This window comes from Mixophyes fleayi, chromosome 2 (genome assembly GCF_038048845.1).
Source record: "Mixophyes fleayi isolate aMixFle1 chromosome 2, aMixFle1.hap1, whole genome shotgun sequence".
Classification (NCBI taxonomy): Eukaryota; Metazoa; Chordata; class Amphibia; order Anura; family Limnodynastidae; genus Mixophyes; species Mixophyes fleayi.
In genome coordinates this window covers 15,693,282-15,706,919 of record NC_134403.1, presented here as the reverse complement: position 1 = coordinate 15,706,919, position 13,638 = coordinate 15,693,282, and the positions used below count along the sequence as shown (strand labels likewise).

The 13,638-nt window shown below is 38.9% G+C and overlaps 1 protein-coding gene across 1 annotated transcript in view; it reads right to left on the bottom strand.

Annotated features, from left to right (window-relative positions):
* Positions 1–12,528: 12,528 nt before the first annotated feature.
* The window catches only part of MOGAT2 (monoacylglycerol O-acyltransferase 2), a 65,334-nt gene continuing 64,224 nt past the window's right edge, over positions 12,529–13,638 (bottom strand). The window contains exon 6 of the mRNA XM_075198558.1: positions 12,529–12,774. Within this exon, the coding sequence (XP_075054659.1) occupies positions 12,620–12,774 (155 nt within the window). The 3' untranslated portion in view covers positions 12,529–12,619. The remainder of the gene's footprint in view (positions 12,775–13,638) is intronic.

The following is a 13,638-nucleotide window of genomic DNA, read 5'->3' as shown; positions in this document are numbered from 1 at the left end:
TCTTTCCCCCTGGGCACGCTGGGCAGTTGCCCGGGGTCTCCACCAGCATAGGGGCCCCATAGGCAGGGCCAAATAGAAAATAAATCTATTCACCCATGTATCAAGGCACAGCTGTGCAGTATGTTTTTTAATGTTTAAACACTGATTTTTTTTTTGCAGGTACAAATAAATATAAACTTAATTTTATTGATAATTTACATTTTTATTCCTGTGAGTGATTGTATAGGTAGGGGCCCAAGTGAGCTGCTTTGCCCGGGGGCCCATAATGTTGATAAGATGGCCCTGATGACTTGTGCAGAAGACCTGGGGGAACTGAGCATTGATAGTCCCAACTTGTAATAAGACAAATGGCTACTAATGGGGAAGAGCCTGCTAGCCTGCTAACTGTAGGGTCTGTATGTGACACAATCCTGTCCTTGTACCACCGCTCTGCCTGCTACCCAGCAGCCCTGGTCCATGTGATAGGCCAGGGGGGATCCATTCACAGCAACCCTGATCCATAGTAAGAGGTCAGGAGTACCAGCCCAGGTACACCAGCAACGAGGTACACTCGCAGCGTCAGTTATGCAGAAGAAACCCGGTTCTGGATGCCGGTATAGGAGTTCAGTGGTGGCAGCATTATAAGCCCCTCCTACTGCGGCAATAGGGCGCTTTTGGGATAACGAAAGGGAACGTTGGCAAAGTAAGCCCAGCCGGTTCCCAGCAACAACAGACAGTGTGGCATAGACGGTCCATCCTGTCACAGTCATCTTAAATTGTTCTTTCTTTTGAGAGCCCAGTAATGTGAGCACAGAGGTTCGGCAACTACCCACAGTATAGCTAGCCTACGGAATGAGAGAGATGGGGAGGAGAAAGGGGGGTCAGACTGTGTACTCCCCGATATCACCACCGAGGTCAGCGAACGTCACGAGGGTCAGTTTGTAGAATACTCTGCGATTTTAGTCCAATAGTTCTATTTTTGAAAAATTGATTCACCAATACTTTATTATTGGTTCACGCAAAATAAAAACTATTAAAGGGTATTCAATGAACTAATTAAACACATTTTAAACTATGAGATAACTATTAAATTCAAAGCCATAGAGAGAGCAATCCCTGCAGTTATTTCAATTAATTATCTACAATCTACTGACTTTATTTATAGTCAAATGTCACTACAACCATATGCTATGAAAAAGTCACAGAGGGCAAATAAAGGCATCAGAAATAGATACCGCTGAATCTTTTTTTTACCAGTTCAAGTCATTATTATTATTATTATTATTATTATTATTATTATTATTATTATTATTATTATCATTATTATCTATACAGAATACAAGCCATAACTTATAACTTTATCAGTGTAAGCCCATCTTTGTGAAGCGAGTATCTGCTGAGATACAGTAAGGATTTGCTGGCTGAAGAGATATTCCTCCGACAATTATATGCCGCCAATTATCAAGAAAAGACTGACCTTAGAGGTGGGCACCTGGGTTCTAAGGTTCAACCACTAGGGGACCCGTTAGCAGTGTTATCGATGATTGTTATTTTAGCCCGATTGAGTCAGTGTGGGACTAAGAAGCTCCTAAGTAGCCTGAATTTCTGCAGGATCCAGGGAAAATAGTTTTTTTTGGAAGCATTGGATTATATATTAAATATTATCATCATTTATATGGTTTACTGAGAATCCAACGTGGATGGTTTTATAAAAGTGTTTTCTATTTTAGTATTTAGCATTATTTAGTATAGTTATTGATTTTATAAATATTGTTATGTTTAGGAATGTTTTTTCAATAAATCAATATCAGGTTAATCCTTTGTGTGCGGTAATATCTGCCATATCTGAGCTGGATTTTAGAGAAAACCCCAGCACTTTAAGTGGTAGCAGTTACATTTGGTACTCACCAAAAAAACAACATTGTAATAGTCATAAAAGCTCATATATAAAACAAGACATTCATGGGGGTAGATTTATGAAACATTCTACAAAGGAAAAGTGGTGTTGCCCATAGCAACCAATCAGATTCTAGCTATTGTTTATCTGGTACATTCTAGAATCTAGAACATGACGGCTAGAATCTGTTTGGTTGCTATGGGCAACACCTCCACTTTTCATTGTTAGAAGGTTTGATAAATCTACTCTTTAATACAAATTGTCTGCAACTGTCGTCATGGTACAGCAAAAGTATTTTTGCTGAATGTACACCTATGTTTATAGAAATGTTGAATGAATTCTGCACAGAATAATAACTAGGGGCCTGATTCATTAAGGATCTTAACTTGAGAAACTTCTTATTTCAGTCTCCTGGACAAAACCATGTTACAATGCAAGGGCTGCAAATTAGTATTCTGTTTTGCATATAAGTTAAATACTGCCTGTTTTTTCATGTAACACACAAATACTTGATAGCTTATTTGTACGCTGAAATTTAAAGTTGATATTTGTGTGCTACATGAAAAAACAGTCAGTATTTAACTTATGTGCAAAACAGAATACTAATTTGCACCCCTTGCATTGTAACATGGTTTTGTCTAGGAAACTTAAATAAGAAGTTTCTCAAGTAAAGATCCTTAATGAATCAGGCCCTAGATTCGTTCCTTGCTGCACTGGGAAATCTACAATAGTACGTTAAATTATACACATTATTGCACAAACTTTCATTTTATAGATGGAAAATGAATGTAGCATGAAAGCCTTACAAATTTTGGGAGTCACCGCATGGATTTTTGGCTTTGTAAAATTTACACCAGCTGAAACATTAACTAAATCCCCTGCTCCAGGTAGGCACGAATTGGCTGCAGATAATGCACAATCTGCCACTGTACCATATATAAAAAGAATATATAGTTGCCCTGCTCTGTGTAAGATTTGCTCTTAGTAAATGCCCCCCATTGTGGAAGAGCCATGTGATCTGTTGTGCTGTGTGATGGAGGAAATACACCATTACACTTTACTTTGTGAGAATTCCGCAACGGATTATCGGGGTAAGCATGAACAGATCATTATCCTTCAGATATGAAAGGGGGTTCCTGCATTTTTCACTGTTCCGTGACTTTAAATCCACCAAATAAGCTAACTTTAGTCTTTGAGTGAAAGTATATAGTAAGGAACTTAGTCAGCTCTTTTGTAATTATTTTGGCTTCATACCAAATACTATCAGTGGCAAATATGTTATTATGCAACAAAATGTAACATTTACTGTAATGACTTGGCAGATACCCCCTTCTGTCTGCTGTCACTGCCGATTGTACACAGCAGCGCAGGGATAAGGTCAAAGGCTCTGCTGTATTATTGCTGAGTAAGATGGAATCCTCTCTGGGGTGATCCAGGCCACTTGCTGCACACGAACTCTCTCCATGTACTTGTGTCATGTTCCCAAAAGAGGGCTAAAGAGGAAAATGGTTATAGATGCTCTAATAGTAGAACAGAGAAATGTTTTAAAGGACTTGCTGGTGTTTAGCTGCCATTTCACCCGATAACCAGTAGAGTAGTAATTCTGCATGCAGCATACTTACCTGCCCCGTCAGTGGTTGGGTCAAGACGTATGTTGCTGCAAATTGCATCCTCACGCCTCTGCTCACCGAGGGCCTATTCAATATTGACGATCTTCCCATAGGACTGAACGGCTAACGCCATCTTCAGAAGCCATTAGTCATCAGGGTCAAGCTCTGAAAATTGCGTTGAGTATTATAAGGACTGTGGTTTAATGTGGTAAATGTAAGGTTATGCATTTAGGGATCAAAAACAAGAACGCAATCTATAAATTAAATGGAATTAATTTAGGAGTATCTATAAAGGAAAAGGATTTGGGAGTGCTCGTAGACAGCAGACTTAGCAATAGTGCTCAATGTCAAGCAGCAGCTGCAAGGGCAAATAAAGTATTGGCATGCATAAAAAAGGGCATAGACGCAAGGGAAGACAGTGTAATTTTGCCACTGTATAAATCGTTGGTAAGACCTCATCTTGAATATGCAGTACAGTTCTGGGCACCACTCTATAAAAAAAGATAATTTGGAACTAGAAAGGGTTCAGAAAAGGGGCGACAAAATTGATAAAGGGTATGGAGTCATTAAGTTATGAGGAAAGGTTAGCCAGTTTAGGCATGTTTACTTTAGAAAAGAGGCGTCTAAGGGAGATATGATTACTATGTACAAATACATTAGAGGTCAATACAGAGAACTTTCTTGGGAACTTTTTACCCCTAGGACTATACACAGGACACGCGGTCACCCCCTAAGGTTAGAGAAGAGGAAGTTTCACAACCAGCAAAGGAAGGGGTTCTCTACAGTAAGGGCAGTCAAGATATGGAATTCATTGCCAGGGAAGGTTGTGATGGCCGATTCAATAGATATGTTTAAGAAAGGGTTAGACCAATGTTTAGCGGAAAAGTGTATCCAGGGATACAACCGTTAATTAAAATGAAGGATAGTAGTGGATATAGGGTAAACATAGGACTGCAATGTTGGGTCGGGGGGGATTTTCAAAATTGAAACAGATTGGCGGTTGCTTACTCTGGATTAATTTCAAATATAAGTGCAGGATCGCAGGAGATCCAAAATAGGTTGAACTTGATGGACTGGTGTCTTTTTTTAACCTCATCAACTATGTTACTATGTTACTATGTTTCTATGTTACTAATTTGCCCAATGGAGGAGGTATCTGCGATTTCTCTTACGTTAGGCATTTCTTAAATGAACATTTTCCTTAATGCCTAAACCATGGAGAAAAAGCAGTTTCCGCCTGGCTTAGGGCATTATTAATAGGCCCCTTAGCGATAACAATAAAAGGTCATATTTCTGACCTTGGTAAAACCATGTTGTGCTATACGCAGGATCAGAACAAACCCTAGAGGTGCCCTAGGTGCCTGCCCCCACCTCACCCCGAAGCCAACATGGGCATTGTGCCCCCACCCCTGCTGCTTATTACCTTGGCAGGCAGCGGGTATGGCATCCTCGGCTCCTCAGATTGGGAGTGTGGCGCCCGGAAGTGACATCATAGCCAAGCGCCACACTCCCAGCGTAACACTGAGATCGAGGAGCAGCTGCCGACCGCTTCACAAGCTAGAAGCTGCTGACTGCTTCTCCTTCATGCCACCGGCCTGCTCCACACCTGGATATACTTTACTTTGGCTGAAAGCTATCTCTTTATAGAAACAGTCTATAAAGTAACTATCTTCCGTACCACAGCTTGCCAGACCTGGGGTGACAACATGGTCATATAAATTGGCCAAATTGGACAGATCTGCCCCTTTTGAGCTTGGGAAGGTAAACCAGATCACACAGGGGGCCACTAGTGTGGGCTGCAGATGATTTACATCCATAGCTGGAAACGATTATTGATTTGTTGTAAATCAGTCTCACAGGTGTAACTAAGGGAGGTCAGGGGTGAAAGTCCAGCAAACAAAAGTTCATAGAAGTAGTAGGTACATGGGTGGAGTGCAGGCACAGGACAACAGTATTACCAGGTTTAGCTGGAGGAGCTGGATACTGGATACAAAGGGTACACTGCAGATACTGATATCAGGATATACCAGGTTTAGCTCAGAAGCTGAAGATGCAGGTTCCCATGTACAATGGGTGGAGTGCAGGCACAGGACAGTAGCATTACCTGGTTTGGCTGGAGACGTTGGATACCAAGCACAATAAGATGACCGCAGACACAGGACACCAGGATTACTAGGTTTAGCTGAGAGAGTTCAGAAATGCATGTATAAAGCCAATCCAAGTTTATTACAAAAATAAATACATTTTACTTTTAGTGGAAATGTTGCCTATAGCAACCAATCAGATTCTAGTTATCATTTAATTAGTACATTCAACAGCTAGAATCTGATTGGTTGCTATAGGCAACATCTCCACTTTTCAAACCCGCCGGAAACTCTCAGCTTGATACATTTACCCCCAGATTTCCCCTTTAGTTTCTCATACTTGCCAACTCCCGAAAACTTGCTTCCAGGAGTTGGGGGCGTGACTGGAGGGAGGGGGCGGGGCAAGGCCAATCGCATCATTTTGGCCCGTACTGTACGTCGCGGGGGGCGGGGCCAAAATGACGCGATTGGCCTCACCCGCCCCCTCCCACCCTCCAAAATGGCGTGATTCACAGAGAATCGTGTCAAATGATGCGATTCTCTGTGAAATCTTGGATCCAGGAGAAATGCCAGCTCCCCGGGAGCCTGGGAGACTGACCCGGTTTTCGGGAGTCTCCCGGACTTTCTAGGAGAGTTGGCAAGTATGCTATTACTGAAATATTACACCAGTGATGTATTCTAAACATTTCATTCTCCTGTCAATGTATTTAGAGCAGACCACATATATAAAGTATCACACCAACTGCACCATTGTGGAGAAACTTGATATTGTACCAAATTTCAAGGGTAACAAGTTGTATACACATAATAAAGTAGTCCATTGGCCGAACCTTAAGTGAATGACATCTAAAGTACAATAAAGCAATATGTTTTCTGATAGAAGTAGTATATTTAGTCTTTGTTATGTAGAAAAAGCACAGAAAACTTCTTTAGAACATAGAGACAGAGTAAGTTTCCTCCCAGAAGCTGAAAAACTTGTGTTTGTAATAATACTTTAAAGCATTAATCTACTATGAAACAAGTAGCTAGATTCTTGTATAACTTGTTTAATTTTGACGTCTATGTGATTCTTTCAATATACATTAATATTTTAAGAATTGTGTATCCAAAGGTCTGTAAAACATACTTGTAGGTTAATTGGTTGCTATCAAATTGACCCTAGAGTCTGTCCGTCTGTGTGTATGTTAGGGAATTTAGATTGTAAGCTCCTATGTAGCAGGGACTGATGTGAGTGAGTTCTCTGTACAGCGCTACAGAATAAGTAGCGCTATATAAATAAATGGTGATGATATTTTCTAGTTCCCTCAAACTAGACCAGCCAAGGAAAGTGTATTTCTGACCGGTTATGAGCATCTAGAAGCGGCAGAGGTTTGGCAGTGATTTCCTTTATTGGATACAATGTCTGTGGAGAGACGCAGTAAGAAAGGAAATCTAATGAACGAGGAGTGAGACTGTAACCTTGGAGTCAAGTTCGTGGGAACGGCGATGTTTGGACTGAGAAAAGTGCTGGTCTTTGTATGTTTAATCTCATTGCTGTGGAGGAAAAATGATTATTTCCAACTACAGTCATTTTTGATATTCTTTTGATTGAATATTTCAAAAAAAAGTATAACACAACAGCAAAATCAAATACAAATATATTGCATCTTGGCTTTTATAACAAAACTAAATCTCAAATCCTTACACTTGTCTATACACAAGCAAATCTGATTGTTCAGCCTCAGGACCAAATTGCACAGATCAGGTTGTTGGCTGGTCCGAATAAATAACTGTTTTGTGCCCTTCCAATTGACCGATTACCCCAAACACACACTGATTGGGGTCTTCGGTCTCACTGATGTTCTAACAAGTCTGATCTAATATTCTTATATTTTCTATAGGGAGTATATATTGTGTGTTATAACAAAGCTTCTGTGTTGTTATATCCCAATGGAAGGATTAATTTTCAGATAACTAGACTGATTTTGGCAAATACACTTTAATGCTTTATATAATGTATTAGTTATAATCTTTTGGTTCTCTATGGACCAGATCAGAGTGGCTTGGTTGCACAGTGGTTAGCATTGCCTCACAGCGCTGGGGCCAAGGACTCCTGCCAGGGGCCTATCTCTGTATAGTAATAATATAAATATTTAATAATAATGTTTGCCTGTGTTTGCTGCTGTGATCCATTACCTGGTACCTCTGTCACCTAGATTGTTAGTTTTATGACCAGCCGGTGCTTGTAAACACTGACACACAGACAGATACCAATAAATCACTATTTTTTCAAGCTCTGACGCTGTTTTCACCTATTGTTCAATTGTGCATGAGTTGAGAGCTAGACTGGCAAAACAATTTGGGGGTAGTTTGAGGCTGTCTGCAATTTAGTGTCTGCATTTGGCAAAAGATTTGAAACTTACAATAAATTGATGTTTTAAAATATCCTTTTTAAACAACAAATCGTATTACAGAAATTAAAAACATTCAAAAAGACTGAACACATTTACATTACCAAAAAAATACTTCTGATGCTTTTAGAATTATAAAAGGGAGCCTAGAATATTCAAAGAAAAATATGAATACTTCAGGGTTGTGAATTATGGGAAAATAAGCAACGTGAAATAAAAATCTCAAATAGTTCAGATTTTTTTTTTAACAGTAATAAAAATCAAAGGTGTTGCTATAATATGAATAGCTAGAATCTGGTTGCTATGGGTAACATCTCCTTTTTGGGAGGTTTGATACATCTACCCCATAATCCATTCTATAAACGGGCACTTCCGCACTATTGAAACGGATGGATTGAGTCCTCTGTTCATTCTTATATTCAGTAAAGCCTGGTGTCCTGCTCCATACAGACATACTCCCGGTGGCAGGTAGGAGGGACGACTAAGAAATACAGAGGGGGGGTTGTCCACAAGTATTAAAGTCTGTTCACTAAACAATTTACCCTGGAATTGATTGGCCCAATATTGTAAACTGTAATGCGGAAGATTCATGGGTGGCCATGTGGATTCTCCTCTTTTCTTAGAAAGATTCTTAACAAATAACAGCTTAAAGTGGACATTCCCTTTAAGTCACACACACAGAAGTGAGACAGAGGTGCCCAAATGGTTAAATACCTTTAGAGTGGGTTCACCAATATACATTAATACACCTAGAGAACCTTGAGAATAATTTATCTGACCTGGCAACATCAGGGTTATTCCCAAGTCTCAGGTGTATAGAACATCTAGGGTTTGTGGTGTATAATTCACTGTGACTCATCATGGAACATAAGACATAAAAAATGGAGCAGTAATAGATTATAAATATTTACATAAACTAACAATAAAATAGCTTCTTTGTAATGTTAAGGGCAGAGTAGTGTGATGTCCTCAACTGTTCTCAAGATATTTACCTTTTAGCAGCTTCCTTTCCGAGGAACTTGCTGCATTCAACAGTACTCGAATGCCCCAGGACGTATGCTGTTCATCTGGCACTTGCCCAGTGGAATGGACAAAACACGGTAGGAGGTAGTAAGCAGCAGACCTTAGAGCCAGCAGGCAGGAGTTAATGCAGAGTATATTGGCACTTGCCTGGGGGAGTAGACAGCTCACAATAAGAGGCAGTGAGCAACCAGGATGTTGGTAGCAGGACTCAGAGCCAGACAGGCAGGGGTTTATACAGAGTAAGCTGGCACTGGCCTGGTGGAGTAGACAGCTCATGGTAAGAGGTAGTAAGCAATCAGGATACTGGCAACAAGACTGGGGTAAATGCAGAGTAATAAACAGGCCAAAGTCTGGAGCAGGAGAAGACAGCAGAATCCTTTAAGCAAGCCAGAGGTCAGGACAGGTATATATATGTATGCAGCTCCGATTAACAAGCCAAGGGTCAGGAGTGGAGAAGACAGCAGAAACTTTTAAACAATTTGGGTCCTTTAACAGAACAGGTCAGGATGCAAAACACACTAGGTCAAGCAGGAACTATCACCAACATTGGTATACTGCCAGGAATAGGTTTATAAAGGTAGCAGCACCAATCAGAAACTGCAGGATAATTAGCTGAATAGGTGTGGTAATTAATAGCACAGCAGATGCTTCCAGACTGGGAGCTGAACAGAATCTTGTTGCTATTTACCTAGCAACCCAGTGACCTGCAGGATTCATCCTTGCACATGGTCGCAGCAGTAATGCACAGCTGACAGAACAGACAAACAGGAGAGATCCTATTTCTTAACACATAAGAACATAGGATGGAGATAACAGTCCACTCCTTAACTTCCAAGGAGAAGTTCTTTGTTGCTACATCCACATGAAAATCCAGGCAGGACTAAATCACCTGGTATAGAGTTTGGCATATAGCTGAACCCCTTCATTTAAGAGTCTTTATCAGGCAATATAGTGCTACTATGAAAGATAGTCTATTTATATGTGAGTGCGTAAATGATAGCGAATTTAATTAATTGGTGGTGCATAGTGGAAGATCCGCTCACTACTACAAATCTGCACGTGCTTCCGATGGCACCTGTGTGCAATTATTGCTCTATTATTTTGTTCTCGCTTGTGCGGTATTGCCGGATCTTGCAGCAGACTCAGAGATTGAGAGTTCTCTTTGGTAATGGTGGAGTGATTGTGAATCACTCCACCATAGACCTTAAAACAAACTTTAAATTGTTTATGTTATTTACTATTTGGAATAAAAAAGTGATATCAGGGAAGTGTATCCACATATTTCACAATATTAATAAGATCAACCTTTGAATTGTGATGACATACAATAGAGTGTATAGATTATCATACATGCAATATCTTACTATACATAGAACCAGTAAAAAAAATTGTAATAAAATCATGTCTTGCTGGTCAAAACCAAAAAAACACACAATGGTCAAAGTGGAAAATGGCGGGAAAAAAGTTTGATAGTGCTACAATGAAGGCAGATTATTTGTATACACTGGAATGTAATAGCAGTAGGAGAAGTGGGGATATATAGAAAATGTATAAATTAATAAAAATGTATGGAAATGTTGCTATTTTGTAAAAGTTCCTTAGTGTTGAGGGCTTGAAGTTTAGAGGTACAGTACATCTCCCTCTGGGCTAGCTTTCTCTCTCTAAGCCAGTTGGACATATTTAGCCCCAATCAATTCGGTGTTAGTTCCCTATCCCATCATTTAAATGTACCTAATGCGGAGAGCGACTCATTTCCCTGTCCCGGAATTAAATGCCTCTCCCGGCACTAGGTGTGTATAAATGTATATAAATGATGTGACAGGCAATTTGCACACGACCAAATTAGCCCTGTTGTATTGCTCTACTGGATAGATACTTTATGATAGTTTGATGTGTCTTGAAACAGAATGAATATACAGAATTATTGATATTTCTAATATGTTCCCATAAGCAAAAGTGTTTTTTTTTTCCTACATGTTTGAGGTTACATCTAAAATATATATATATCTGAAATACACATATAATTTATAAAACTATTGATCTTATTTTTCGGAGAATTACGTGACTCCACAAAGAACTTGGAACTGGTATGGATACACTTGCACACATTGCATTGCCCTCATTTAAATAAATTAGGGTTAGTTCATTTTGGTTTCCTTGTTTGTTTTTAAGCAGCTTAGGGTTATCGTACCATACAGTGGCCTTTGTTTTCTTTGGATATCAAATAATATCAAATAAGGTTTAGCTGGTATCGCTGTATTTAAAATAGTGTTCCCAAGGAAAATGAGCTACTGTTTTTTTTATAATATTTCTGATTGTTTCTCTTGACAGTTAAACTTTTAGATAAAAGAAACATTCTCGGCTTCTCACTGCACTGTTTGAATTGAATTGTAATAGTGTGTTTCTTTCTGGTACTTGTGCTTTATTGATAGCGACTTGTATTGTGGTTCTGGAAACTTCCTAACCTTGAACCTTTTATTTGACGGTAGATTGTTTTATGTGAGTGAATTGGGAAAATGGCATAATGTTTTTCCATTTGTCTAAATGTCAACTAGAATACTGTAAATAGCTGTTAGTATTGGTTTGTTAGCATTTTATGTAATGACTATGTTGTTCTGTTACATATATCCTCTTCCAGATATTAAATCTAAAAACTCAATTTATTACTCATAAATTTTATAAGTGAATTTCAGGTTCAAATTGTTTACTTTGATGCGGTCTATGAATTCTTACATTTCTTTTTTAGGACTACCCTGTCAGATAGTTAGGATGTTATCAATATACATCTTGAAAATTTGATATGAGAAGAAAAGAGATTCTCAGTCATTAAATGGTAATTAACATGTAGATTGGCATGACCTGGGGCCAATACTGTCCCCATTGCTATTCCTCAGATCTGTAGATATGAACAGTCAAGATGTTTGAACTAATTGTGTGTTAAAATAAAACTTATTAATGTACGTATATGATTTTTTTCACAAGCTGTTGACTCCTTGTGTAGCAGCACTATGTGAGTAATTCATAACACCGCTTTAACATCAAATTCTTCTCAAATAAAATAACTTGTTGTAAAACGCTGTATAAGATGTCTATACTTACACCTAAGAGTAATGCATCATTGTTTATGCTAACATAACTGTTGTGTGTTGCTGACTGCAAGCTGCCATACTGATTCCTCACAAAGTGGTCAGTAAATCGAAGCAAACAGATTGTTCTGGATGTTTAACAGGTGAAAGGATTTTGAAGAAGTCTGTTGTATACTGCTTTGCAGATTATCAATGGATCCATCTCAGTGACTTAAGATGTAAGATGGATGCTATATGGCAGTGTTCAGCAACCAACCTCTGCTACATGTTCTGATTCATTAATGAATGGTAGACTGAGGAAATCTGTTGAAGAATATATTGTCTTATAAATATTTATAATTTTGGGTGAAAATATTGCAGATTTCTCCCACTGTTACGTAATTCAGTGTTAAAATCGGACACCTTATAACTATATTACTATTAATGCCGAAACAGGACACAAATAACGTTGACTATACATTCGATTATTTGCTTTATTGCATCATAAGAACTCCGATCGCCCAGAGATATACGTGTAAATGAGAGTCATTTTTTTTGCTTGCGGAAAGTGTTATATAAAGGTCAGATGTTTGTCCGCTGGGACGTTATACTGGGTTTTGTGTTTCTCAAATAATTCGCAGAGATTCTCAATGTAGATTTTGTGCATCTTGTCGATCTCCTCACTTGTGGGCGTTGGATTCTCGGTCACTTTGATTGGCTTCCCAACTGCGACAAGAAAAAGAAAAGATTTATTTACAGACCCCCCCAAAAATGATTTTGACAAGGAGTTACTGCATGTGTAGATAGAATGCAATGAAGGGAAGAGAGAGTTTCTCAACTAGTTTTTGTTATCAGTGAAAGATAAGACCCAGAACTTCTGCAATCTGCTCCCATCAGTCCGGTCATGTAGCAAATTGTCTGTTTTGCCCAGAACCTTATTATGATAAGTGCTAATTACATGGATTGATGGATGGATACCGATTACTAGCGTTAATCACTGAAAGCATCTTTCTGCGTTGTACATTAAATCTGAGAGGTGCTAATAGCGTTGAATGATCCAGTACACCAAAATAATCAAACCAGCCATCACACGTAGGTTACAGGTAAACATCTGGCTGCTTATAAGCGACTTTGCAATGCGATTGGTGGGGGATCAATGCAATGTGTCAAGATAAAGATTATTACGTAAGGCTAATTGTTGTGTATTTGTCAAAAGTAAGCATGGAGTAAGATATCAGTAAGAACTGTATCAAACTAAATTAATGTCCTTAGGAACATATGTAGCCTAGTAAACAATCTGTGCTGTCTCCATGGCTACAGGTGTTGCTAAGGAAAGTCAGTTATTCACTAGGTATCTGTCAATGGGCAGCAACAGTGTGTTTCTGAGGTTTAAACAGGACATTTTAAGCAGAAGTCCCATTTCAAATATCAGCAGATTGATTTTAAAGAGTCAAAGAAAAAATTGAGTGGAGTTACAAATAGGTGCACACGGACCCCAGTTATAAATTTTGGAGCCTCATACAACCTGATAAACAGGGCACAACAACTAATCAACAGGCATTTGCACTAACTGTATACAGTTCTATATAA